This window comes from Gymnoscopelus microlampas, assembly GCF_963454915.1.
Source record: "Gymnoscopelus microlampas genome assembly, chromosome: 8".
NCBI lineage: Eukaryota > Metazoa > Chordata > Actinopteri > Myctophiformes > Myctophidae > Gymnoscopelus > Gymnoscopelus microlampas.
This window is the reverse complement of record NC_139945.1, coordinates 26,880,741-26,905,557: the sequence shown is the minus strand read 5'-3', so window position 1 is coordinate 26,905,557 and position 24,817 is coordinate 26,880,741. Positions and strand designations below refer to the sequence as shown.

Sequence of the window (24,817 nt, the reverse complement as noted above, 5' to 3'; positions counted from 1 at the left end):
GGCCCACCAAGGGCCCAGGTAGAACCCACGTATAGGCCACACGGGCAAGCCCAAGTGGGACCCACTGCACTGTGGTTGGTTGGGGAAATGAAAGGTCGACTCCCACTTCCTATGCCAGAACTGTCAACAGCTTTGGTGCAGGCTTTCTTTTTGAGCAAAACACGAAGGAACATAAAAGCCTGGAGATCGAGGCTAGTGTGTTTGTGAATGAGTGACTGATTGAGTACCAGCTGGTGTGAATGATGACTGAGTGAGTGGCTGAGTGAGTGGCTAACTAGTAGGTGGAGCCAGGCTGGTGATTGGCTCCTGTGGCGATGGCTCATCTATAAAGCTGGCTTGCACCAGCTTAGCTGACGTTCTTGTCCTAGGCAGCCTTAAACACCAGTGTGCTGTATTGTGTTGTAATGTTTATGGCAAAAATCTATGCGTGTAGGGGTGGGTGACCTTTTCTGTATTATTGTTTTGTTGTTAGGCGTTTGGTGATCCCACCCTGAGGTAACGTAAATTATGAAATAAATTCTAAAGTCATGGGATTCTAAACCTGTGTGGTCTGGTTGTTTGGGGACTGGGAATGAGGGAGTCCACTTTTTCTGTTGGTCATAACCAACAACAACCAAAACAGGATAAATAATCACATAAGTAGTAGCCTGAGTATCAGCCCGAAGCTGCGTGGAGGGAGGGGATTTGAAATGAATTTCTCTAAACCAATCACAAGAGATCCACGGATCCGCCTACATCTGATGTCATCGCACAGCTTGTTTTAGCAGATATTCGCTGATTGGCTTATCGTTAGACCCACCCCCACCTCCGACTCTCACTGGAAGGTACTATTTGTATCAAATAAGTCCTAGGCTCACATTTCAACACCAGACCAAGAGGGGCAGTCCACTCAGAGAGTGGGCGGGGTCTATGGTTTGGAACCAGGCTATATAAGTAGTGCAGAGAGAACAGTGTATAGTGCCTCAAAGAAACTAAGATAAACAATGAACCTATAGCATCTTGTCTAAACAACATGCCATCTAATTACATTCTGTACATTGGGGGTCCTTTTTATTGAGAACCACTGATATTATAGCAACATACGTAACTGAATACATTTACTCAAGTACTGTAGGCCTACTTAAAAATAAAAATAAAAACAGTACTTTTACTTACTTTTTACTCCACTACAATTATCTAAAAACTTTAGTTATTAGTTACTTTTTAGATTTTGATTATTATTACAAAACTCACATGTGCCACTTCAGCCCTATACATTTCAGCCATTGGAAAATAGCAGATCTACAAGCTTGCATCGTGACGCATTGTGAGCTTGTAGATCGGCTATTTTCAAAGATGTGTAGACATTTTGTACATGTGTAACTTGTACATATTTTGATGCCAATACTTTTGTACTTTTAATTCTGGACTTTTACTTGTAAACAGAGTATTTTTTACATTGCAGTATTGATACTTTTACTTAAGTAAGAAATGTGAGCACTTTTACCACCACTCTTGCATCACCCTCCCCCATTGGTGGTCAAAAGGTGGGAGTTCCCCCCTAAAGGAAAAGGGATATATCCTGAGATTGATGCCCTCTCCCCTCTGTTCCATCTGGTTTCCATCAGGAGCTGATGGGCCAGGCTATGCACAGGCTTTCCTCAGATCATTCTATACCTTCTTTTCTTCTCCTGCCATTTTTCCTTGACCTACTTCCCAGACCTCCCCCCCCCCCCCCCCCCCCCCCCCATAGCTTTTATTTTTTTCCCAGGACAGATTTGCTGCATGGGCACTTCTACCGTTCACCTCACCTCCCTTACTACCTGATTTTATCCAGAGGGGATTTGAACCCGCAGCAACACTAAAATCTGACTTCTCTAATCAATCCGGGAACGCATCTACAAAAATCTTCTAAATCTTAGCAGTTGTTTTGTTTTACTTATGATGTTGTAATATCAGTGGTGCACAAACGTTTTCATGTCGAGTAACAACCAAAATGATATGCATTTGGCCGCAGACCCGCACCTCAAAATATGTTGTTCCAGGGACCCCCAGAAGCAAAAAATTGAGTTACATATATATTCAAAGATTTGCACACATTTTTCACGATTTTTCAAAAATAGCAGATCTACAAGCTCATAGCACGGCACTCGGTGCCGCGCTATGAGCTTGTAGATCTGCTAGAATATAGCCAAAGTATAAAATAATGGTTTAAGTGGTTACACAGATGCGTTCCCGGTTTTAATTTAAAAAATGCCGGCAAGCTCACACACATTGTGAGCAGTAGAAGTTCGGCCCACCCATCCGTGGGCTCCCATTGGTTCACCGATCAGTGCGCCCGCCCCTCGCCCCTCCTCCTCCCCCAATGTGCAGTATTGAGAGCCCTGACGTCACAACATTTGGAGCGATGCCCACTGCACTCTGGTTGGTTGGGGAAATGAAAGGTTGACTCCCACTTCCTATGCCAGGAATGTCAACAGCCTGGTCCAGCCTGGAGATCGAGGCTAGGGCCCACCAAGGGCCCAGGTAGAACCCACGTATAGGCCACACGGGCAAGCCCAAGTGGGACCCAAGTGGATCCCGCTGACATTGCCCACTGTAGGCCCTTATAGTTCAGCCCACCTTGAAACCATATGGGACCCACGTCAGGCCCACATAAATTGCCAAGTTACACTAGGTACACCTAGGGCCCAGGTAAAACCCACTTAAAGCCCGCATGGGCAAACCCAGTTAGGACCCACCTCGGTCTCACATAAACTTGCCTAGTTAGGGCCCACCTACTGTAAGGTCCAAGTAGAACCAACTTATAGCCCACATGGGCATCCCAGTTAGGACCCACCTCGGCCCCACATAGAATTGCCTAGGTGGGGCCCACCTAAGGCCCAGGTAGAACACACTTATATCCCACAAGGGCATCCCAGTTGGGACTCAAGTGGATCCCGCTGACATTGTTTTTTTTTGTATTACAAAATAATGTACAGGTTAGTGTTTTGCCAATTATTTGGGGTCGCATTTGCAATATCCTCATGGCCCACCAGTGTGTCCCGACCCACAGGTTTGGAATCGTTGATCTAAAGTAACAGGGATAGGAAGGACATTAAGACCATTTTGAGCACAGCTCTGGAGTCATTCCCAGCATGGAGGAATAGCTACAGTACAGGTCTACCAGTAATCCCTGGGCAATTCTAAACCTGTCGAGTTTGCATAGAACAATGAGCTGTTGTCTGCTATTTAAATGTTTGGCACACACACACACACACACACACACACACACACACACACACACACACACACACACACACACACACACACACACACACACACACACACACACACACACACACACACACACACACACACACACACACACACACACACACACACCTCTTTTTCCGAACAAAAAGCCACAAATTGAATTCTCGCATTGTTGCACTGTACAACATCAAATCCTACATCATAAACTGTGACACATCTAAAAGTAAAGTGAATTGGAGTAAAAAAAAGTACTCGCATTTCTTACTAAAAGTATCAATACTGCATTGTAGAAAATCTGTTACAAGTAAAAGTCCGGAATTCAAATTTTACTTGAGTAAAAGTACAAAAGTATTGGTATCAAAATATAATTATACGGTACCAAAAGCAAAAGTACTAAAACGTTTGAAAATAGCAGATCTACAAGCTCACAACGCATCGCGATGCGTTGTGAGCTTGTAGATCAGCTATTTTCAAATAGCCTAGGTATAAAATAGGTGGTTAATGTATGTTTTATAATATTATAATTTATATCTGCAAAGTAATCAGTAGTTTTCAAATAATTGTAGTGGAGTAAAGAGTAAAAGTATAATGCCTCTGAGATGTAGTGGAGTAGAAGTAAAAGTACTGAAAATTGGAAATACTCCAGTAAAGTAAAAAATACCTCAAAATTGTACTTAAGTACAGTACTTAGTAGTAAATGTACTTAGTTACTTTACACCACTGCTGAAAACCATTAATATTCTGGGTATGGAGAGCCATATGGAGCTCAAAACAACTGTTTCAGATGTCTTATCTCTTCCTCTTTCTGGGAGGCTTAAAAGCTATACTGCTTTGAAAGTTTGGTGCCTTTATGACAAATGTGAGATCAGCGATGAACATGCAGAGGGGATTTCATGAAGTGGGTGACGCACTCTCTCTCCACCATTGAGAACCTCGGAAATGAGCAGTGGAGGGTGAGTGTGCTGCCGCTGCGCTCTAATTGCATCCACATGATTTGGGGCCCAACGTGGATTAAGCTGCCTGGCTCATGCTCCACTGTTCTAACTGTCAGGCAGGCCTTAAGCCAGAGATGCACTCGACAGGCCGGGGCTGAACTCTCTAAACTGATCTCCATGGGGGATGCTGCTTCACCCCATTATAGGATTGCATAATTATCAACATCTGAACAATTTCACGCTCACCACAGAGATCACAGGCTTTGAGATTTTATTTTGAGACCTACTGTATAGGCAACTGTGCAATTTTAACGAACTTGTGTGGTGGACATGTGGCAGGTTCCTAACATGTTAAGGGCCACAGCCCTCCCCCCGTAAACTACGCTATACCAATGAAATCAGCCTTTTTTTCTTTTTCAAAACATGAGTGCAACTCCTAGCAAGAATGGAGAACTTTGAAGAGGGGGCATAAAACAACAAAGCCGTCTTAGAAAAACAGAATTGTACTTCTAAATGTGATTCTTAATTTCAACATGTCTAACATGAGGCTACTTTCCCCTATTTCCTTACAGCCAGGCATATCATCTGCTATCTTTTCCATAGAGTGTCCTCTAGTGGAGAAGATAAAGAACTGTGATAGATGTATTTCCTTCCTAATTAAGAGTAAAACACGTGTTTTTGTTTTCACTTCAAATCGTAAAGGTGGTTAAGTGATTATTATCATTTCATTAAAATAAGTGTTAAACAGTCTCTATATTCCAATAGCAATGATTACTATGGGTGTTTGTTCAGTAACAAAGGTCTCCCTTTTATAAACAGAACATCAGTGGTGGAAAAAGTACTCACATTAGTTACTTAAGTAAAAGTATCAATACTGCAATGTAGAAATACTCTGTTAGGGCGCGCTCCCACCGCACTTTTATTTTACCTCTGGGGCAGAATCTGCCAATGCTTTGTCAATGCAAATGCGTGGATTCCTGGTATTGCAGATTTTTTCCAAGAATCCACGCATTTGCATTGACAAAGCATTGGCAGATTCTGCCCCAGAGGGAAAATAAAAGTGCGGTGGGAGCGCGCCCTTACAAGTAAAAGCCTGGTAATGTACTTGAGTAAAAGTACAAATTGGTATAGTATAGTATTGGCATCAAAATGTACTTAAAGTGCCAAAAGTTAAAGTACTCATTATGCAGAATGTCCCATTTCACAAGTTTTCAAATGTGCAAAAATCATTTGAAAATAGCCGATCTACAAGCTCACAATACATCGCATTGCGACACATTGTGAGCTTGTAGATCTGCTATTTTCAAATGGCCGAAATGTATATAGGGCTGAAGTGGTTAATGTATGTTTTGTAATAATAATCAAAATGTACAGTGTAACTAGTATCTAAAGTTTTCAAATAAATGCAGTGAAGCAAAAGTACAACATTTGTCCCTGAGATGTATCGGAGTAAAAGTATAGGAAATTGGAACTTAGTTAAGTAAAATACCTCAAAATTGTAAAGTACAGTACTTGAGTAAATATACTTAGTTACTTTCCACCACAGGAAACAAATATAAAGCATATATATATATATATTATACAGAGGGTATGTGAAAGCAGGTATATACAGTACATGTTTAGAACATTAGCGTCATACAGTATGCACTGCAGGTCTGTTCTTTTTTATATATATATATATATATAAAAGTATACAGCAGCAGCAGTGGAGTTTCTTAAAGGAGTAGTTCACCACAAAAAATGACGTATTTTATATCAATTAATTACACACCCCATGAAGCCTTGAATTCATGGAGATTTTTATTGTTTTTGACACATTTCTGAGCAAATCATTTGATGACCGGGTGTATTTTTGGGGGTGAACTATCCCTTTAAGGTGCTGTACCTTGTGTGTGTTTATTCACACTGCTACTGTAGTTTGACTTTTAGAGTTTAACACCTCTGTTAAACTTCTGTTTTGTCCATATGGGGCATAATAGCATGGACTGGGTGGAGCCAACCAGCACTGTTTGGGTCTGTAGCATGAGATAATTTCCTGTGTGATTCACAGGTCTTCCTGAGGTCTTTGTATAGGCTGCTGCTGAAACACCCACAGGCCATGGAGTCTTTCTGTTGTTTTTGGTTCCAAAATACAGTGGTGGAAAAAGTACTCACGTGTTTACAAAGTGTCAATAATACAATGTAGAAATACTCTGTTATAAGTGAAAGTCTGGAATTCAAAATGTACTTGTATTGAGTAAAAGTACAAAGGTATTGGTATCAAAATGTACTTAAAGTACCACAAGTAAAAGTGCTCTTTATGCAGAATGTTCCGTTTCACAAGGTAATATGTATCAAATGTATTAAAATCTTTTGAAAATAGCAGATCTACAAGCTCACAATGCGTCGCATCACGACGCGTTTGAGCTTGTAGATCTGCTATTTTCAAATAGCCAAAGTTTAAATAGGTGTAAATTAATGTATGTTTTGTAATAATAATTCAAATCTACAAAGTAACTAGTAACTAAAGTTTAGAAATAATTGTAGTGGAGTAAAAGTAGGCCTACAATATTTGTCTCAGAGATGTATAGTGGAGTAGAAGTAAAAGTACAAAAAAATGGAAATACGGCAGTTAAGTAAAAAATACCTCAAAACTGCACTTAACAGTACAGTACTTAAGTAAATGTACTTAGTTACTTTACACCACTGCCAAAAATAATCTGTTCTCACGATGAAAACCTTTCTGTTTAGCTTACCACAGTTTGATTTTATTATGCCATGTTTTGGAATAATTACCTAATTTCTACAGGTCCAAGCAATGCGTTTGTCTGAGTAGACCTGTTTTTATTTTAACATTGAGTACAACCTTTGTGTGGTCCTGCATTATTTTCAAGCATGGCTGTGCACAAACATTGTTTCTAAATTCTAGTTTCCAGCATCCAATTTCTCAATAATAGGGTTTTGGTATATGAACTTAAATGCTGACTTGTTTTGCATCACTGGCGTCCTCTTCATGAATAACTTGTAGTTGCAACGGAACCTGACAGCTTGCTTATATCCTCTCCAGTTACAAACTATAGGCAGTACTGATCATCCCCAACACCTAGATCCTGAAAGTAAGATATACGCAGCCTACTATATAGCATCATTCTGCAGACCTGTCAACAATGTTTGCAAGAACTGGGTCTGTATAGGTTCAGTGTTATATTTCAATCCGGCTTCAACTCTCTCTGATGTAAACACGACTTTCTGCCTGAGGTCCATTGCACACAACCCTATACCTAACCCTCACCCTAACCCTAACCGCACGCGGAAGCCACTAGTCGGAGTGGCGAGATGTCGGCATGGAAGACTGTTACCATAGAAGCTGGAAGGACTGGTGCACGAAATGTGTGATGTGAACGGCAGTCCCCCTCCAGTATGCATTCACATGTCTCTGTGATGTCATAGTCTTTTGAATCAAATTCCATTTAGTTTTAGTCATGTTTTAGTCATATGAAACGTTTCACTGTTAGTCTAGATTTAGTCGTCTAAAATGTCTTTTGGCTGTGCCTTGATGATATCATAATGGCAGATTTTGCACTTGGTTGCGAGCTCGGCTATTTTCAGAGCGCAATAAACATGAAATGTCTTGTCTTTTAGTTCTACTGGATCTCTTCTCCACTAGTCCCTCACTAACTAGTTTTTATTTGTTGACAAATTTTCAATATATTTAGTCACAGTTTTAGTCATCATAGCTTAGTTTTTATTTAGTTTTCGTCAGTGAAAAAAGTAGTCGACGAAAAATGTTCGTCATAGTTTTAGTCGACAAAATCATATTTGAGTATACATACTTCATTTACACACTTCACCCCCAACATTAGATCAAACAACCCATTTCATTGTCTAATGATCTATGCCACTTGCAGGACGACTTGTATTCCTGTTCCTGTTTCTAAGATTGTATGATTCTAATATGACTAACCGTATTAGGCTATCAATCGAAACTACGCAAACACAAACAACACACCCACTTCACATCTAAGACTTCAGACAGTTCTTGAGGGGACATCCTCTTTCACATGAGTGTGTCAAATCAGAAACTCACGTTGCACAGACAGGTCAGCTTTGACCTCTCTCCCATTTACCAGATTGTCACTGAATCCCTGTTGTCTGGAGAACAGTACCGTACAACCTGGTTGAGCCTGGTGGAGACACCTTGTGCAACCCCTCCAACTCTAATCAGTGGTGTAAAGTAACTACAGTAAGTACATTTACACAAGTACTGTACTTAACACATTTGAATACTTTTTCCACCACTGACTCTAATACAATAGACGCGTTTCCTGTTTGTAAACATGAGAGGATATGCGCGCACAGTGGAGGGGTGAGCCTATAGAGGGCGCTATTACCCACAACAGCTCTGGTAAAATCTACATTCATAAAAGAAATGGTCTTCACCGGGTTTAATGAAAGTAGATTAAATTATGCAGTTTGTAATATCTTGTTTACTCTATAAAAATGATTTGACGGAAGTTGGATCTGTTCGTCTTTTATTTGTATACAATAGCAGCATTATGCATATTATGCCTATAATAGCAGCATTATGCCTATCTAACTCCCTAACACAACAACAGAGTGAAGGGCACTTCCGGGTTCGTTCTACCCCGGGCATGCGCAGATTGCGCATTCTGCTCTGTGATGACGTCGCGCGGAAACCTGTCTTCTACACAACCTAATATATTATGGGATACATACATTTGCTGATCTTCAGCATTCACCGCAGGAACACCCCCCCCTCTCCTATCAGCACTGCAACAGAGAACATTTAATAGAATATAACTGGCAAAGGCCAGAGGGGGCCGTCACACTGTTAGTATTTAGAAGATATTTGTTGAATCCCCAGAAGCAAAGATTTGAGTTAAAAAAAAATCCCTTTGAAAAATATATATTCAAAGACTTGCACAAATTTTCATGAAAAAATAGCAGATCTTTGGCTATTTTTGAATAGCCAAAGTATAAAATAATGGTTACACAGACGCTTTCCCGGTCTTAATGGGTTAAGATGATCCATGTGCTCCAGCTTCTTCCTTTTCTATGCTACTGTGGTCTCTGTCTGAGAGGCGCAGGATCTCATCCTTAAGGATAATTCCTTTTAACAGGTCGTTCATGAAAGTCCTTGCGGTCTTGTTTCCAATGAGAACCTGTGAGCAATTTGGGGTTAAGAGTCTTGCTCAAGGACAAATTTCATTTCATCGACACATATGCTGGCCTGGCCGGGAATCGAACCTGCGGCAACCAGGGTCTCTGGCTCCCTAGGCGGACTCACTTACCACTCAGCTATGGCCGCCCCATCCTTAAATGGGTTTTCGTGTGTGAGCTTTATATAAACTTTATATACTTCATATAAAGCTGGTACTTTTACTGGCCCATGGATGATATATACTATACAACATCTGATAGAATAGTATTCTGACAAAATCAGGTTAGATAGATAGATTGATAGCTAGATAGATATAGATAGATAGACATTGCAGAGCTGAGAAACATATCCTAATCTCCTCCCCCATGCCTCCTTCTGTTACACAAGTTTACTTATAGCAAGAGGTCTGAAACACATTGCACAGTTATCCATCATTTAAATTGGACTAACGGTGCATATCAAAGCAGTACAAGTACATCATATAACATGAAAATGGTGCTAGAATAACCTGAAGCAACCAATATAATGCCTGGCTAGTTAGTACAATACATCATTTAACAGTGAGAACTGAGTAGAAAGCACAACCGCATGCAGTGGTGGAAAAAGTACAGGACATTTTTTACTTACGTAAAAGTATCAATACCACAATGCAGAAGTACTCTGTAACAAGGAAAAGGCATGTGTTCAAAATGTTACTTGAGTAAAAGTACAAAAGTATTGGCATCAAAATATACTTAAAGTACCAAAATGTTTGAAAATAGAAGATCTACAAGCTCACAACGCATCGGCGCATCGCGATGCGACGCATTGTGAGCTTGTAGATCTGCAAGGCTATGTATAAAATAGGGCTTAAGTTGTTAATGTGTGTTTTATAATGTAACTAGAAAAAGTGCTCCTCAGAGCACAAGTCTCCGCCAGGTCAGGTAGGTTATTGTGGCCTCCTGGTGGCGCTATAATGTGAAAAGGGTGCCATCTCTTCTTAGGCTTTTCACGGCAATCGGACACTGCATTCATGATTTGAGGTATTTTGTTCCAAAAATGTGTTTTGCTAAATTAGACCTGCTGGTGGCGCTATAACAGGCAAACGTGAAAAGGGTGGCATTTCTTCCTCGGCCTAGAGGGAATTTGTGTGCAAAATTTCACGGAAATCGCTCACTGCGTTCATGATTTGAGGCATTTTGTTCAAAACGGACCTATCCTGCAAACTTTGGAAGCCAATGCTAGCCAATTAGGATGAGATATGAAATTCCGGACACATCCATCTTGATCACCTGACTAGAGATACTGTGTACCGATTTGTTTTTTGGACAGAATCTGAAGGAGTAAGAGCAAAAAATGTGTTTTACAAAAGTCAGCCTCCTGGTAGGCAGGAGCCGGAGTGTGCGTGCAAAGTTTCACACAGATCGGTGCAGATATACAGTAGGTAAAAATGTGAATCGGCCTTTACGTTTTTACGTGTCATTTCTTCCTAGGCCAAGTGGGAATCTACGTGGAAAATGTCACGGAAAATCGCATGCTGTGCTCATGATTTGAGGCATTTTGTTCAAAACGAACCAATGCTGCAAACTTTGGAAGCCAATCTTAGCCAATCAGGATGGAATATAGAAAATCGGACAGATCCGTGTTGATCATATCACTATAGAGATATTGTGTACCGATTTGCGTGTTTTTGGACAAAATATGTCGGAGTAATATAAAAAAAATGTGTTTTGCAAAGGTCGGACTTGTGGTGGCGCTATGACAGGCTGATATGAAAAACGTCGGGCAGAGGTTCTGCTGTGGCATCCAGGGAGAGTGTGTGCACACTTTCACAGCGACCAGGCCAACGGTGGCGGAGATTAGGTGGTCACAGACAGAAGGACAGGCGGACGGACGGACACATGGACTGACGGACGGACGGACAGACAGACAGACAGGGGGCAAAACATACTCTCTCTCGCCATGCCTTTTGGCCTGGTGGAGACAATAATTTATATCTGCAAAGTAAATAGTAACTGAAGTTTTCAAATAAATTTGCCTCTGAGATGTAATGGAATAGAAGTAAAAGTATTGAAAATGGGAAATACTCCTGTAAAGTAAAAAATCCTCAAAAGTGTACTTAAGGACAGTACTTGACTTGAGTAAATGTACTTAGTTACTTTACACCACTGACCGCATGTACTGTACAGTGCATATTACCTTCTGATAGTTCCATTAATTCTCTCCAACAAGCCATCAATGTGTGTGTGGTACGGGGACCAAAGACTCAGATTTGACTTTTTTTTTTACAGATGCCTTGACTGAGCTGTATGGTTCAGTGGTTCTCAAAGTGTGGTCTGGAGACCCCCAGGGGTCCTTGAAGGGGTTCCAAGGGTCCTCAGAAAAATCTAAATCAGTTTGAAAATAGCATTTCTACAAGCTCACAAAACATCGCAATGTGACATGTTGTGAGCTTGTAGATGTGCTATTTACAAAAAATATTTTTGCAATATTTTTAAACAAACACATGCATGCACGCACCACACAGTTACTTAAATACAATCAAATTCAGTATATACAGTATAGTTAAATAATGTGGCTAACATAAGATCTCCTGATCATGTGTTCAGAATGTTTGCTGAAAGTGATGCAGCAATTTAGATGAACATATGTTCCTTTTTCTAAACATTAGAGGGCATTACTGCACCATAGATGGAGAGTTATCATTTTGAAGCTACTATACATATGTGTGGGTGTCTAGAACATAGATAATCAATCGTTAGATGATGTAAGATGTGCCATATTACTTTAAATTCCCTCATGAAAACTACAGTAGCTACATTAAAATACAATAATATGTTAGAAATAAAATGTCCAAATTATTCACACTGGAAAAATGGGATGAATATTTTAGCTAGAATGATATCAACCCAAATGACTCCATGCACAATTTATCACAAGGTAGTTCTCAAAACTATCCGTAGTCAAGTATCTGTATATCTGTAACTCCCATCCGACGCATGTAAGACTCAGGGTCCTTGTACTGGTGTTTATTCACTTCAAAACAACGTAGAACTGACAATACATACAGAAAATACAAAAACAAAACATCAACTTGGGCATTCTGACATTCACAATACATGACTTTCACATTAAGACTCACAACAATTACTGACCACTTTGCCTGCTTGCACACGAATGGGGGTGGGGGTCGACTTGGATACTTCAGTCTTTCTGCAAAACCTTTGCTTTTCTCTTCTTTACATTCTTCTATTTTACTTTAATTTCTTTCTTTCTGTTAAACTCTCGTTCTCTCCTCCTGCTCTCCCACAGTGGAATGAGAATGCTGCTCTCTTCTCCAGCACAACAGGTGTCGCAAACAAAACTTGATTACAAAATCACACCTCCAACACATAGAACACACTTAGAGCGCCCCCAAGAGACATAAGTCAGTCACTAAACAACAAATACACAAAAATAAAACAATTACCTGATGCCAGCAGTAACAATATCTTATAATCATACTTAATCACTCTTAAGCTGTGTAATCATATACTATTGTGTGTGTACATAGTCTACTTCTCCTTATCACAAATACAGTTTGTATCACATCTGTCTGTTCCTGTCCGGTCTTGCCTACTTCTGAATCAGCCAAGACTCAAATAACTTCTTGCTGAAGATACATTTTGGGGTTTTCAATGCTGGCTCATTATGGTAAAATGTTTTCACTGCTGATGGCCCAAAATGCTGCTGACACTCCATTTCAACGGCTGTATCCATCCTATAAGAAGCAACTTGCTGTAATTGGAGTGGGCCATCGTCTCCCAAGATAGGGCACAAAGCCCTTTATAATAATACTGATAATTATGCTATCTTCTCTTTTCTACCATCTGTTTGGTCTACTGGCTGATCAAGCAACTCAGCTGAGAAGAGTGCAATGAAACAACTCTCCATAAAGAGGCCTCTCTACCCTTCAGATGGTGAGCTGGCTGGTGTCACACGTGTTACTCATCAGTTCTTTTTCCCCAGCGGAATCTGAAGCTGTAAGTGACTGGAATCCTCAGGACTAGGAGCCAGCCAGCCTGCCATGCCACTAACTAACCAGCCAGCCAGCCAGACCGCCAGACCGCACCCTTCAGCCCATGCTGACCACCACACTGCAATGCCTTTTCACCAGCCCTTCCCTGCACCTCCATGACTGAGTGTCCTTTTACCACTGCCTCATGGCAATTCCCTAGCCTTGCCACTTGTTCTGTTATTGTTACTGTTTACCAGTGATTGAAGACCCTCTTTAGAAAGGAGTTTAAGCTCAAGCAGTGTCCCAGCATTTTTCTCTAACCAGGTGAAGGACATGGGAAAAAAAGAGTAATTGCTTTTTTAATCCAAATGTTCAACATCCAGCCTTTAAAAAAGACCCCAGCGTCGTAAACCTGTTGTCCTTCTTATTTTCTTTCAATAAGGTTTAAGCATTAATTGGGGCTTGCACTGTCTTTTGAAAATATATATGTCAACTGCACTTGCATAATGGTCCTGGACTATATCCTATAACATACACTCATATCAATTAGGTATTGATTTTAACTCTACGTTCTAATTCTAAGCTCTAAGCTTTTCTAGGGCCTTTCATTTGTTTAGATAATTTGTTAAAATGTCTAATAGATTCTATACCATCCTCAGTAAGACTGCTGAAACCTTTACCCAAAGATGCACACTGCCAAAATGAAAACATATTTAGTGTGCAAATGCTGGCAACTATGGTGCCATTTTACCTGTCTTAGGAGGTTTATCGTACCTGCCGTTCTACGTGAAGTTTTTTTTCTACTCGATCTTATCTTTAGTGTTTTATTTTTCTTCATTACATCTAGTATTGTTATCTTGTTGTATTGTTGTGTCAGTACAGTCTCTGTGGAACATGTCTGCTCATATACCTACAGTATAGGCCTATGAGTAAGTGACAAATAAATCCCTCTTGATTCTCTTGATTTTTCTCAACAACCAGTTTATTGTCTTGAATGTTTTGCTTTGCTGCTGTTAAGAGCTGAACAAAATTGAACCTAGCTAAACCATAGCTAGGTGGGCGGGTTGAACCTTTGAAAAAAAATTGTTTCCAAATAAAATAATAAACATAAGTAATTTTCAATAATTTAATACATAAAAATAATTGTAACGATATCAACAGCACCTGAATTAATAATGTCTTTTAAAAAAAAGAAAGAAAAAAGTACAATATAATCAACTGCCGGTTAATTACTTAAGTGCCAGTGAAAAGAAACATAGCCTGCATCTCCCTGCCCTGCAGTAAAAGTTTAGGTAAAATAAATTGAATAAATAGTTTTTAACCTATCAAATACAATTATGCAGAATTGACCAGCATTCTGTGTCTGACAAATGACATTTTAGGCACTTAGCTCACACTCTGATCCAGAGAGAAGTGAAAACTGTATAAGGCTCAGCATCTTACACAGTAAAATCCTCAATGTTAATTTATCCATTTGTAATTCTGCGAGCGTGTACAATTGTAAATTGAAAAACAAATTACTAAGGTCCTCTGAACCAAGGTTACATTATTTTGTAGACTCACAGAGTTAGATTAATACTGAGGATTTCCCTGTATAGACAGGACACTGTACCCGTTGTTTTAGAAAAATTTAACTAATTTAGCCGGGAACCCTGTATGGAACCTTAAAGGGATAGTTTACCCCCCCAAAAAAATGTTTCAATCGATTAGTCACCCCATGGAGAATTCATGGATATTTTTTTGTTTTTGTCGCATTTCTAAGCCAATAATTTGATGACAAGCGGACCAGTAGGCAACGGTTCCGGTAGGAGACTTAAAGGAGACTCTTTGTCTCTCCTTCTGGAACCGCTGCTGGTCATCATATTATTGGCTTAGGAATGCGACAAAAAAAAATATCCATGAATTCAAGTCTCCATGGGGTGACTAATCGTTAGGAAAATTTTGGGGGTGAACTATCCCTTTAAGGACCCATGGGGGTCACTTTGAGAAGCAGGGCACTAGGCCCACTGCCTTCCACAAATAACATTTGCACCAATCCAGCACAATAAGAAAAAACATGTTTCCAGCCCATGTGTGGGACCAACATCATCAGCAGTTGAGAATAGAGTTGGTTCTCAGGATGCGCATGACTTTCCTCGATGTGTAGCTGTACTCAAAACGCACGTGTTCATGGAAGAAGTACAGGTATCCTGTAAGTGGATGAAGAACAGAGAGGGCCGATCACTACAATATACAGTATACTGCTAGTGCTGTTGAAGTCACTGCTTTGAATATGCATTGAGTCTGTGACTTGTTTAAGGCATGGTGTCTTCATTTTCTTTACACAAACAATGATAAAACAAAGACGTGATAAGTGATAACACTATAACGATATGATACAATACAATGTGATAAGAAAACAAAAACAAAACAGGAGCATGGATAGGAGCAAAGGGATAGTTCACCCCCAAAACATATTTTTTTCTATCGATTAGTCACCCCATGGAGACTTGAGTTCATGGATATTTTTTAGTTTTTGTCGCATTCCTAAGCCAATAATTTGATGACCAGTGGACCGGTAGGCAGCGGTTCTGGTAGGAGACGACACAAAGGAGACTCTTTGTGTCTCCTACCGGAACCATTCATCAAATTATTGGCTTGGGGTGACTAATCCATAGGAAAAAAAGTCATTTTGGGGCTGAACTATCCCTTTAAGGAAGGACTTAAGTATTAAAATATTACCATAGTGATAAACTGCTGCATCAACCTCATCTCCCATTCCAGGAAAGTCTTTTTCAATTGATCGTGGATATCCTTTATCCATGGTGCCAGTGTTTTCATCATAGCTGTGGATTACATACTGTATAAATATACTGTAATGCTACATGAGTGAAATACAGAAGTGGCAGTATAGAAGTCATGTTCATTTGCACCCTCCAGCTTAGGAGTTGGAGCAGCTACTTGGGAATGGGAAGGTTCCCAGTTCAATCCCTGGCTTCTGTGTTAGTGTCAAAGTGTCCTTGAGCAAGACACTTTGAATTGGTTAAAGTTTAACCCATTCAATCCGGGAACGCATCTGTCATTTAGTTTTTTTTTAGCAATAACCATTATTTTATACTCAAATCTTTGCTTCTGGGGGGGTCCCTGGAACAACATAGTTTGAAATGGGGGTCTGCGGCCAAATACATATAATTTTGGGGGTTCTTGACATGAAAAAGTTTGAGAACCACTGATTATATAGCAACATAAGTTTCTTTAAAAAAAAAAACAGTTCGGATTTAGAAGACATTAGTAGAATCCCCAGAATTAAAGATTTGAGTTAAAAATGTTCGCTTTAAAAATATATATATTCAAAGATTTGCACAAAATGTCGCGATTTTTCACAAAATAGCAGATCTACAAGCTCGTAGAGCTTGTGTATCTGCTATTTTTGAATAGCCAAAGAAATCTAAAATTGACACAGATTGTTTCCCGGTCTAAATGTGTTAAAGAGGGGTCAGATTATATACAGTAGGTGTGCACGGGCGGCCAGCCAGCGTTTGGCACAATCAGTGTTTGCCATCACAACAACATACCTCCAGTACTGTTCCTCAGCAAAAAGCAGTGTCTTCCCCGTGTCTCGTATGTAGACGGCAGCATCGATCTCCCTCACGGTCTTGGGAAGGCCCAGTTTGTGGATGTATTTTGGATAGCCGTCCACTAGGTTGTAGCCGTTCAGGGCCCACATTCTGATCCCTGTTCAAACGCAACACAGAGTACGCAGTGTCTTTCAATGAATAGCATTTGAATTAGCGTTTACATTTTGACCTTTAGCTCTGTGGTTCTCAAAATGGGGTCCAAGGGGGGGTCTAAATGGAGCTACACCTCTGCAGTGGTGTAAAGTAACTAAGTACATTTACTTATTAAGTACTTAAGTACACTTTTGAGGATTTTTTACTTTACTGGAGTATTTCCCACTTTCAATACTTTTACTTCTACTCCACTGCATCTCAGAGGCAAATATTGTACTTTTACTCCACTACAATTATTTGACAGCTTTAGTTACTAGTTACTTTGCAGATTTAGATTATTATCACAACAAATACAGTAACTACCTAGTCAGCCCTATATACATTTCTGAAAATAGCCGATCTACAAGCTCACAATGCATTGTGATTGTGTAGATCTGCTATTTTCAAAATATTTTAATACATGTTTAACTTGTGAATTGGGACATTCTGCACAATGAGTACTTTTGGTACTTTAATTAAGTTCAGAGTTATGGGGGTCCTTGAAATTAAAATGTTTGAGAACCACTGATTTAGCCGATCATTTTATCCCAAATGACTTGCACCAATGTTTCAATTATAATATCAGTATGGTATAATATAATTTGGTATTGGTGTTATAGTAGCCTAGCCTGGCTCCAGCCCCTGAAATCGCTAGCCTCGCATTCAGGGTCTGGTGGCGCTGTAGAAGGTTTTCTCGGTTGAAAATCTAACCGGCGGCCCGGCCCAATCGGGATCGGTTTAATCCATTATGAATCAATCGCTAAAGAGTCCCACTTTGGCCACGCCCCCATCTCAGAAATCGGCTCCACTGAGAGGGCTTATAGAGTGAATAATGGAGTGAAACGAAATGAAAATTCAGGCTGAGTGTCAAGCTAATAGTAGCCTACATGCAAATAAGAAGTGCTGTGTGTGTGTTTCATTTAACTGTTGAGGAGAGGGGCGCTTATGGTGTAATGCACTGGTTCGCAAAAGACCCAAAAGAGAGTCTCCCCGGGATGCAAATTTACATGCGACATATTGTGGATCATCACAAATTTTGACATTTTAGAAATTATCTGAAAATGTATTGTTGATTTGTTTTTTTTTGCATGAAAGGTTACAAAAAAACATGTCTACGACCCAAAATGGGTCACAACCCTATGTTAGTGAAACACAGGTATGTGAGGACCAATTATGCCCCAATTGCCAGTATATGCAAAACCTTGTTTTCAACCCACCGCTAAATATGAAGACCAGATCCTTGTCTGGGTTCTCATAGGCAGCATCCACTTTGTTGGGCAGAGAGGGCCAGGTGGACTTGATCAGAGTCTGCTCTGGTTCTGGCATCTGCTGGTGAAGACGCCAGTAGAACCTACAGTACCACACGGTATAGAGAAAACATCTCATACAATGACCATGCCAAAGCACATTTTATAAGGATGCAACAGTTAATTAAACTAATCAATTTAAAATATTATAAAAAAGAATACAATTTAATAGAATATATTTTTTAAACGCAATAATAGATTTTGAGGATAAAACATTTATTTTTGTGTTTTCTCATGTTGTTTTCTCATGCCAAGAAGGCAGATCTGCAACTCATAACACATCGCCATTCAAGCTATCAGCTATTTTTGCTATTTTTGCACAACACCGTTGTACAATGAAGAATAAAATAGGGCCTAATGGCCTAGATGGTTAATCAGACTGATGGATTTAGTAGATTATAAAAATTCTGAATTTCCTCATGCCTACTCGTTGATATAAAAACATATAGATATAAAAAAAACTGCGCTTCTTGATGATTATTTTATACAGAATTTTAGACAATATAAACATGTTTCCTTTTATAATAAATCCTGAGTGTTAAGTAAACTCTGAGGGTGGAAATATTTTAATGTAAAAAATGATCGCTACGGATTTGAATGTGTTCTAAGGAAATCGATGCCACTCTGTCTATTTAGTTTCACATAATATTAGTGGGAGAATAATGAACTCCTTAGAGGTGTGTACTGCACCTGTCTTTAAAGATGATGGTCTCCCCTCGGAGCTCAGTGACAGCATCAAAGCTCAACATGGGGTCACATCTGGTGGGGGCGTCAGGTTTAGGCTTTACCTTCCTCTCGTCTGGGTTTGGTCCTGTGAACGGAGGTGAGATGTTTTAGTCTAATGCACAGTGGTGGAAAGTAACCAAGTATATACATTTTCTCAAGTACTGTACTGGAGTATTTGCAATACTCAGTACTTTTACTTCTACTCCACTACATCTCAGAGGCAAATATTGTACTTTTAGTCCACTACAATTATTAGAAAACTTGATCAAATTCTTGATCAACCTGTTTGCAAAAATATATACAAAATCATTTTGTCTGGAGCAGGGAAGTGCAAATTATTTTCATTGGAGTATGCTTTATTTACCCACCGTAAAGAGCTTGGATTCCTTCAATGTCGTCTTCAGCCAGAGGAAACCCTTTGGCATAAGCATAGACCGGGTACATGAGGGCACCTGGGTCAGCAGAATGGGACATGCCAAGGGCATGGCCAAACTCATGGGTTGCCACCAGAAAGAGGTTGTATGCTTTTCGGGGGGAAAAAAGAAAGAAGTTAAAATGGAGTTTTTTCCCACCATTTCAAACATCCAGTGTTGTCTCTAGTTGATCGTTGAGATCATACATCTATAAAGTGTATCTATGTTTAAAATTGGTACAGACAGAGTGACATAATATTCAAGTCAACTAAAAAAAATGTCTCGTAAAAAAGACATTTGTTCAACTGAAGGGGAAAAAAAGGCACAAGAATATCATACTGTAGTTACCAGTAATTATTATCATTTTAGATTTTAACCACTTTAACCATTATCTTATACTTTGGCTATTCAAAAATAGCAGATCTACAAGCTCATAGTGTGGCACTCGGAGCCGCGCTATGAGCTCATAGATCTGCAATTCTTTGAAAAATCATGAACATTTTTGCAAATCTTTGAATATATACATTTTTTAATTGAACATTTGTAACTAAAATCTTTGCTTCTGGGCGATTCTACAAATGTCTTGAAAAAAATTGAAAAAAAATTATGTTGCTATAATCAGTGGTTCTCAATCTTTTTCATGTCAAGGACCCCCAAAATGATATGTATTTGCCCGCGGACCCCCATCTCAAAATATGTTGTTCCAGGCCCCCCCCCCAGAAGCAAAGAGTTGAGTTAAAAATGTAAATATATATATTCAAAGATTTGCACACATTTTCAAGACACACGCACACACACACACACACACACACACACACACACACACACACACACACACACACACACACACACACACACACACACACACACACGTACCACTGGAGTCTTTGGTCCAGTGTTCATCGTCATCAAAGTGGGTGTCACCACCGATATCCCTGCCAGGAGGATAGGCGTGAGCCAGGAGTCCATCAGGACCGTCGAATGGGTTGTAGTCTCCATGTTCTAGAGATGATACAGGAGACATGAGACCAAGGAGAGAGAACAGAGCTTCACAGCCTTCCTACTTCAATGTTATGTTAAGCTTCATTTATAATTTGTTGTACAGTTTAGGCATTTAGCAGACGCGACTTAATCCAGAGCGACTTACAGTAAGCAAGGACACAAGATAAATACATCATAAAACATCAATACACATAATACATCAAATGCTTAAAAATAGTAATCTAATAATAAAGTAATACATAAGTAAACCAATAATCTAATAATAACTAATACATACGTAAACCAAGAACCTATCATCAGCCCACATTGAAACTATACACACTATAGGATGCCATCATGCTATCTAAGTTACATTTTAGCCTTTTGTATGACGGTATCGGATGAAAATCTGTTATTTCAGGAGATCGACACCGTCATACGACAATGTATAAATGTGGCTATATGCTACTCAACTGCACAGCTATAGTTAGATGTTAGTCTCCTCATGTCTTAACACATTTAAAGATTTACATTTACTTATTTAAATGTAGTAGCGGTCAGGTTACATTTGTGAAAATACAGGAACCATTAACTGCAAGCATACCTTATATAAGTGTTGCACATGTAGATATGAATATTATTTCATGATTCAACTAGCCTATTGTCTCTGGAAACCGGGTGGAAACCTCATATGTCCAAAACTGTTACTTTTCAGGATTAAAAAACAGGGCATTCATTTACGGAAAACAGTCAAATATATAATATTAAAGTAAAATATGGAGATAGGAGGTTTATATGGTACAGTAGGCTACAGTAACAGAATCCTTTGACCTCACCTTTAGTTCCAAAGCTGATCATGATGTCAGCGTTGCCCTCATAGAGCTTCTTGAAGGTCAGAGGGGTCACGGCAGACCACACATTGAATGCATTGCGGACGGCTCTGTCCACGTCTCCCTTCTTCAGGTCTGGTGTGTAGTTCACTATCCTGGGATACGTCACGGGATGGAAGAAATGTCATTTGGACTTTTCAGCTCACAACACTTGTATGCAGCATTATTATATTTTGTACTTGTTTCGTTAGAAATTAATAACAAAAGTGAATGTTTGTTTCCAGTGGTGTAAAGTAAACTAAGTACATTTACTCAAGTACTGTACTTAAGTACAATTTTGAGGTATTATTTCTTTACTGGAGTATTTCCAACTTGCAGTACTTTTACTTCTACTCCACTACATCTCAGAGGTTTTACTCCACTGCAATTCATTGAAAACTTTAGTTCCTAGTTACTTTGTGGATTTTGATTATTATTACAAAAGATACATTACCCACTTCAACCCTATATACATTTTGGCCATTTGAAAATAGCCGATCTACAAGCTCACAATGCTTCGCAATGCGACACATTGTGAGCTTGTAGATCTGCTATTTTCAAAAGATTTTAAAATATTTTATACATTTGAAACTTGTGAAATGCTTTTGTACTTTTACTCAAGTAAATTCTGAATTTCTGACTTTTACTTGTAACAGAGTATTTCTACATTGCAGTATTGATACTTTTACGTAAGTAAAAAATGTGAGTACTTTTTCCACCATTGTTTGTTTCTGTATATATATGGTGGCTATTGCTGAAATGATATAAGACACAGTCTAACAGTATATTGATTATGTTTCTATTGACTGTAGGCTATTGAACATCTAAAGTACCCTCTGTGTGTTATGACAATCTCCTACCTGAAGGTGACATTGTTGTTCTGCCATTTGAGGTGTCTGGGGAAGTGGTTGTATTCCCCGACATCTGGGACCCCACACCTGGGCATCTTCATTACCTCCAGAGTGTTGCTGTCCAAATCCCCCGTTACCTTCAAAGGTCATGAAAAGAAAAGAAGAAAAAAACAATATTTTACTTAAGTGTAAAGCACTGCAACTGCAATTATCCAGTCACAGTTAGGTCACCGCCGGGAGATTCCCCTTTTGAAACCATATCTACATGGCTTGAGTTATGGGAGGTAAAGAAAAACGTATATGTCCTGATGAAGGATAGCTTGGTAAACCCTCCCTCCAGAAATCTCATTTCCAAAAAATACAATTGAGATTTCTGGAGGGAGGGTTTACCAGGCTACATGAAGGACTGAACAGGTCGAAACGTTGACTATAAATAAATTACCAAGTGGAGCTTTTTGCAACTTTGACAGTGTGCAGTGTTAACCCATTCAATCTGGGAACGCATCTGTGTCATTTTAGATTTTTAGCTTTAACCATTATTTTTATGCTTTGGCAAATATTGTACTTTTACTCCACTCCACTTTACTACACGCATTGTGAGCTTGTAGATCTTTAACTTTTGGTACTTTAAGTACATTTTGATGCCAATACTTTTGTACTTTTAGTCAAGTACATTTTGAATTACGGACTTTTACTTGTAACAGAGTATTTCTACATTGCAGTATTGATACTTTTACTAAAGTATAAAATGTGAGTACTTTTTCCACCACTGAAAAATATAAATAAACAACAATACAAGTAGACAGGTAGAGATCAAAGTCCAGACGTAACAGAAAAGCTAACTTCAGTAAGATCACAACAGTAGTTATTTTGTACATCTGGTCACCTTCAATTTGAAGAAACTTTGCATTTCCTTAATGGTGGTTCGCATGGTGTCAGAAGACTTCTGAGTCCCTTGGAGACCAGCTGGAAGGCCATAGAACCGTCGCAGGTATTTCTGTATATTGAAAGAGAAGGATACTATTTTTTGAGGTATACAATACAAAACAACAACAACAAAAACAAAAACAAAAACAACAACAGAATGGGGGAACCATGTAACACTATTGAGGGGAGTCTGATTACACTATTTACCATTGGTAAATAGTCATGAGCGCTATACAGTTCACGAACTGTATAGCTGTATAGTTCACGAACTGTATAGCGAAAAGTACAATATTTGCTAAAAATCTAAAACGACACAGATGCGTTCCCAGATTGAATGGGTTAAGTTTTTTTTTTTTTTTAAGTCTGCAGGCAGATTCACGTTTTTGCCTATAACTCTTGAAAGAGTTATAGGCCAAAACGTGAATCTGCCTGCTACAGCATGAGGCTGATTTGAAAAATGCAGGGTGGCATTTCTTCCTTGGCCTAGTGGGGATGTGCGTACAAAGTTTCACGGAAATCGGAGGCTGCGTTCATGACTATTTACAAATGGACCGAATGCCCCCGCCCCCAGTTAAAAATCACAAAAATCACTATAACGATAGAAAGCAATACATGATTTTTTTTTTTACACTCATCTTTTAATTATTTTCATTACAAACTAATAAAATAACCCTTGTTGTAAAAAAAAAAAAGTTGTCCTTTAAAACAAAGGTCATACATAGTGTGAGGAGAAGTCTCATACAGTACCTCAGCTCGTAGCCGGTTCTCTCTCTCCTTAGCAGGCAGAGGCACAGCAGAGCAGTAAGCAGCGATGAGCAGGAGCAGCAAGCCTCTCATTGTCATGTTGTCTGTCTTTGTGAAGAGCAGTAATTGGGGACGAACCTCTCTTCTCTGAGGGGTATTTATAGTGTTTTGTTCACTTCGAGTGTCCTGGTGATTCATGTAAAAGCACCTAGCCACTTCCTCCTCTGTCCTTTAAAAAAAAAAAGTGCTAAAGTGCTTGTTTCTTATTTGTTTGTGGTGTGGGTGGACTGCTTTGAACCCACCTGAAAATGCAATGATATCACATTCTTTGAAAAAAAAAAAAAGATGGTCATGACTTCAGTGTTTTCCCAATAAGCTCCTACCCAGTAAAAAGCCTCTGAGTTAATGTATCCATTTGTACAACTGTTAAGAGTATAAATGAACACTGACTATTTTACTGTATAGGTGTTTAACCATTCGATAGGCTTTAAAAATAGTCTTGAAGTATGTGATATATACAGCATTCTGTTAATATCTAATGTCTTGTCAGTTTCACAAAAGTCCCTTTTTGAGAGGGGGGGGGGGTGATAATATAGCCAAGATAAGAAAAAGCTTTGTGAAGTATGACTATAGCAGCAATAGCAACATCAACATTACAGCAATAGAAAATAATGTGCAAATAGGACATGACCATGGCATGTATATAGAAATCACTTCACATTGTACAAACTCCTGTGCAATATATACAGTATGTACAGTATGTATGTATGTGCATGTGTGCATGTATGCACAGACTGTCTGTATTCTGTCAGTTATTCATCCTTTTGTCCCATGATTGTCATTCTGTCTCTTTTTATATCAGGATGAGACGATGTGACTAAGATCCGCCAGCCATACTAAAAATAGTTAAATGAAAATATATACAAATGTAATTGTGGTGTTGC

At 39.2% G+C, this 24,817-nt stretch overlaps 1 protein-coding gene across 2 annotated transcripts; it reads right to left on the bottom strand.

Moving 5' to 3' along the window:
* Positions 1 to 14,418: 14,418 nt before the first annotated feature.
* Positions 14,419 to 24,006, bottom strand: mmp13b (matrix metallopeptidase 13b). 2 transcript variants are annotated; one of them, XR_014601324.1, is made up of 12 exons: positions 23,877 to 24,006; positions 23,089 to 23,199; positions 22,212 to 22,339; positions 21,319 to 21,467; positions 20,378 to 20,503; positions 19,457 to 19,612; positions 19,053 to 19,173; positions 18,273 to 18,406; positions 16,861 to 17,020; positions 16,028 to 16,131; positions 15,275 to 15,495; positions 14,419 to 14,969 (listed from the first exon to the last, which is right to left on the bottom strand). XR_014601324.1 is itself a non-coding variant. In XM_084065001.1 (11 exons), the coding sequence occupies exons 1-11, from the start codon at positions 23,970 to 23,972 to the stop codon at positions 15,395 to 15,397; spliced, it is 1,386 nt and encodes a 461-aa protein (XP_083921127.1). In that variant the 5' UTR covers positions 23,973 to 24,006; the 3' UTR covers positions 14,419 to 15,394. The 2 variants fall into 2 exon arrangements, 1 of the variants encoding a protein (XP_083921127.1); XM_084065001.1 differs by having other exon boundaries at positions 14,419 to 15,495.
* Between the last annotated feature and the right edge of the window lie 811 nt (positions 24,007 to 24,817).

What these genes read in the sequence shown, in the direction of transcription:
- mmp13b (XM_084065001.1), bottom strand. Translation starts at nt 23,972, where the DNA reads ATGACAATGAGAGGCTTGCTGCTCCTGCTCATCGCTGCTTACTGCTCT. An exon ending in GATCAGCTTTGGAACTAAAG is followed by an intron (nt 20,504 to 21,318) that starts GTGAGGTCAAAG and finishes TATCATCTCTAG; the next exon opens with AACATGGAGACTACAACCCA. An exon ending in TGCAGCAGTTTATCACTATG is followed by an intron (nt 15,496 to 16,027) that starts GTAATATTTTAA and finishes ATCCACTTACAG; the next exon opens with GATACCTGTACTTCTTCCAT.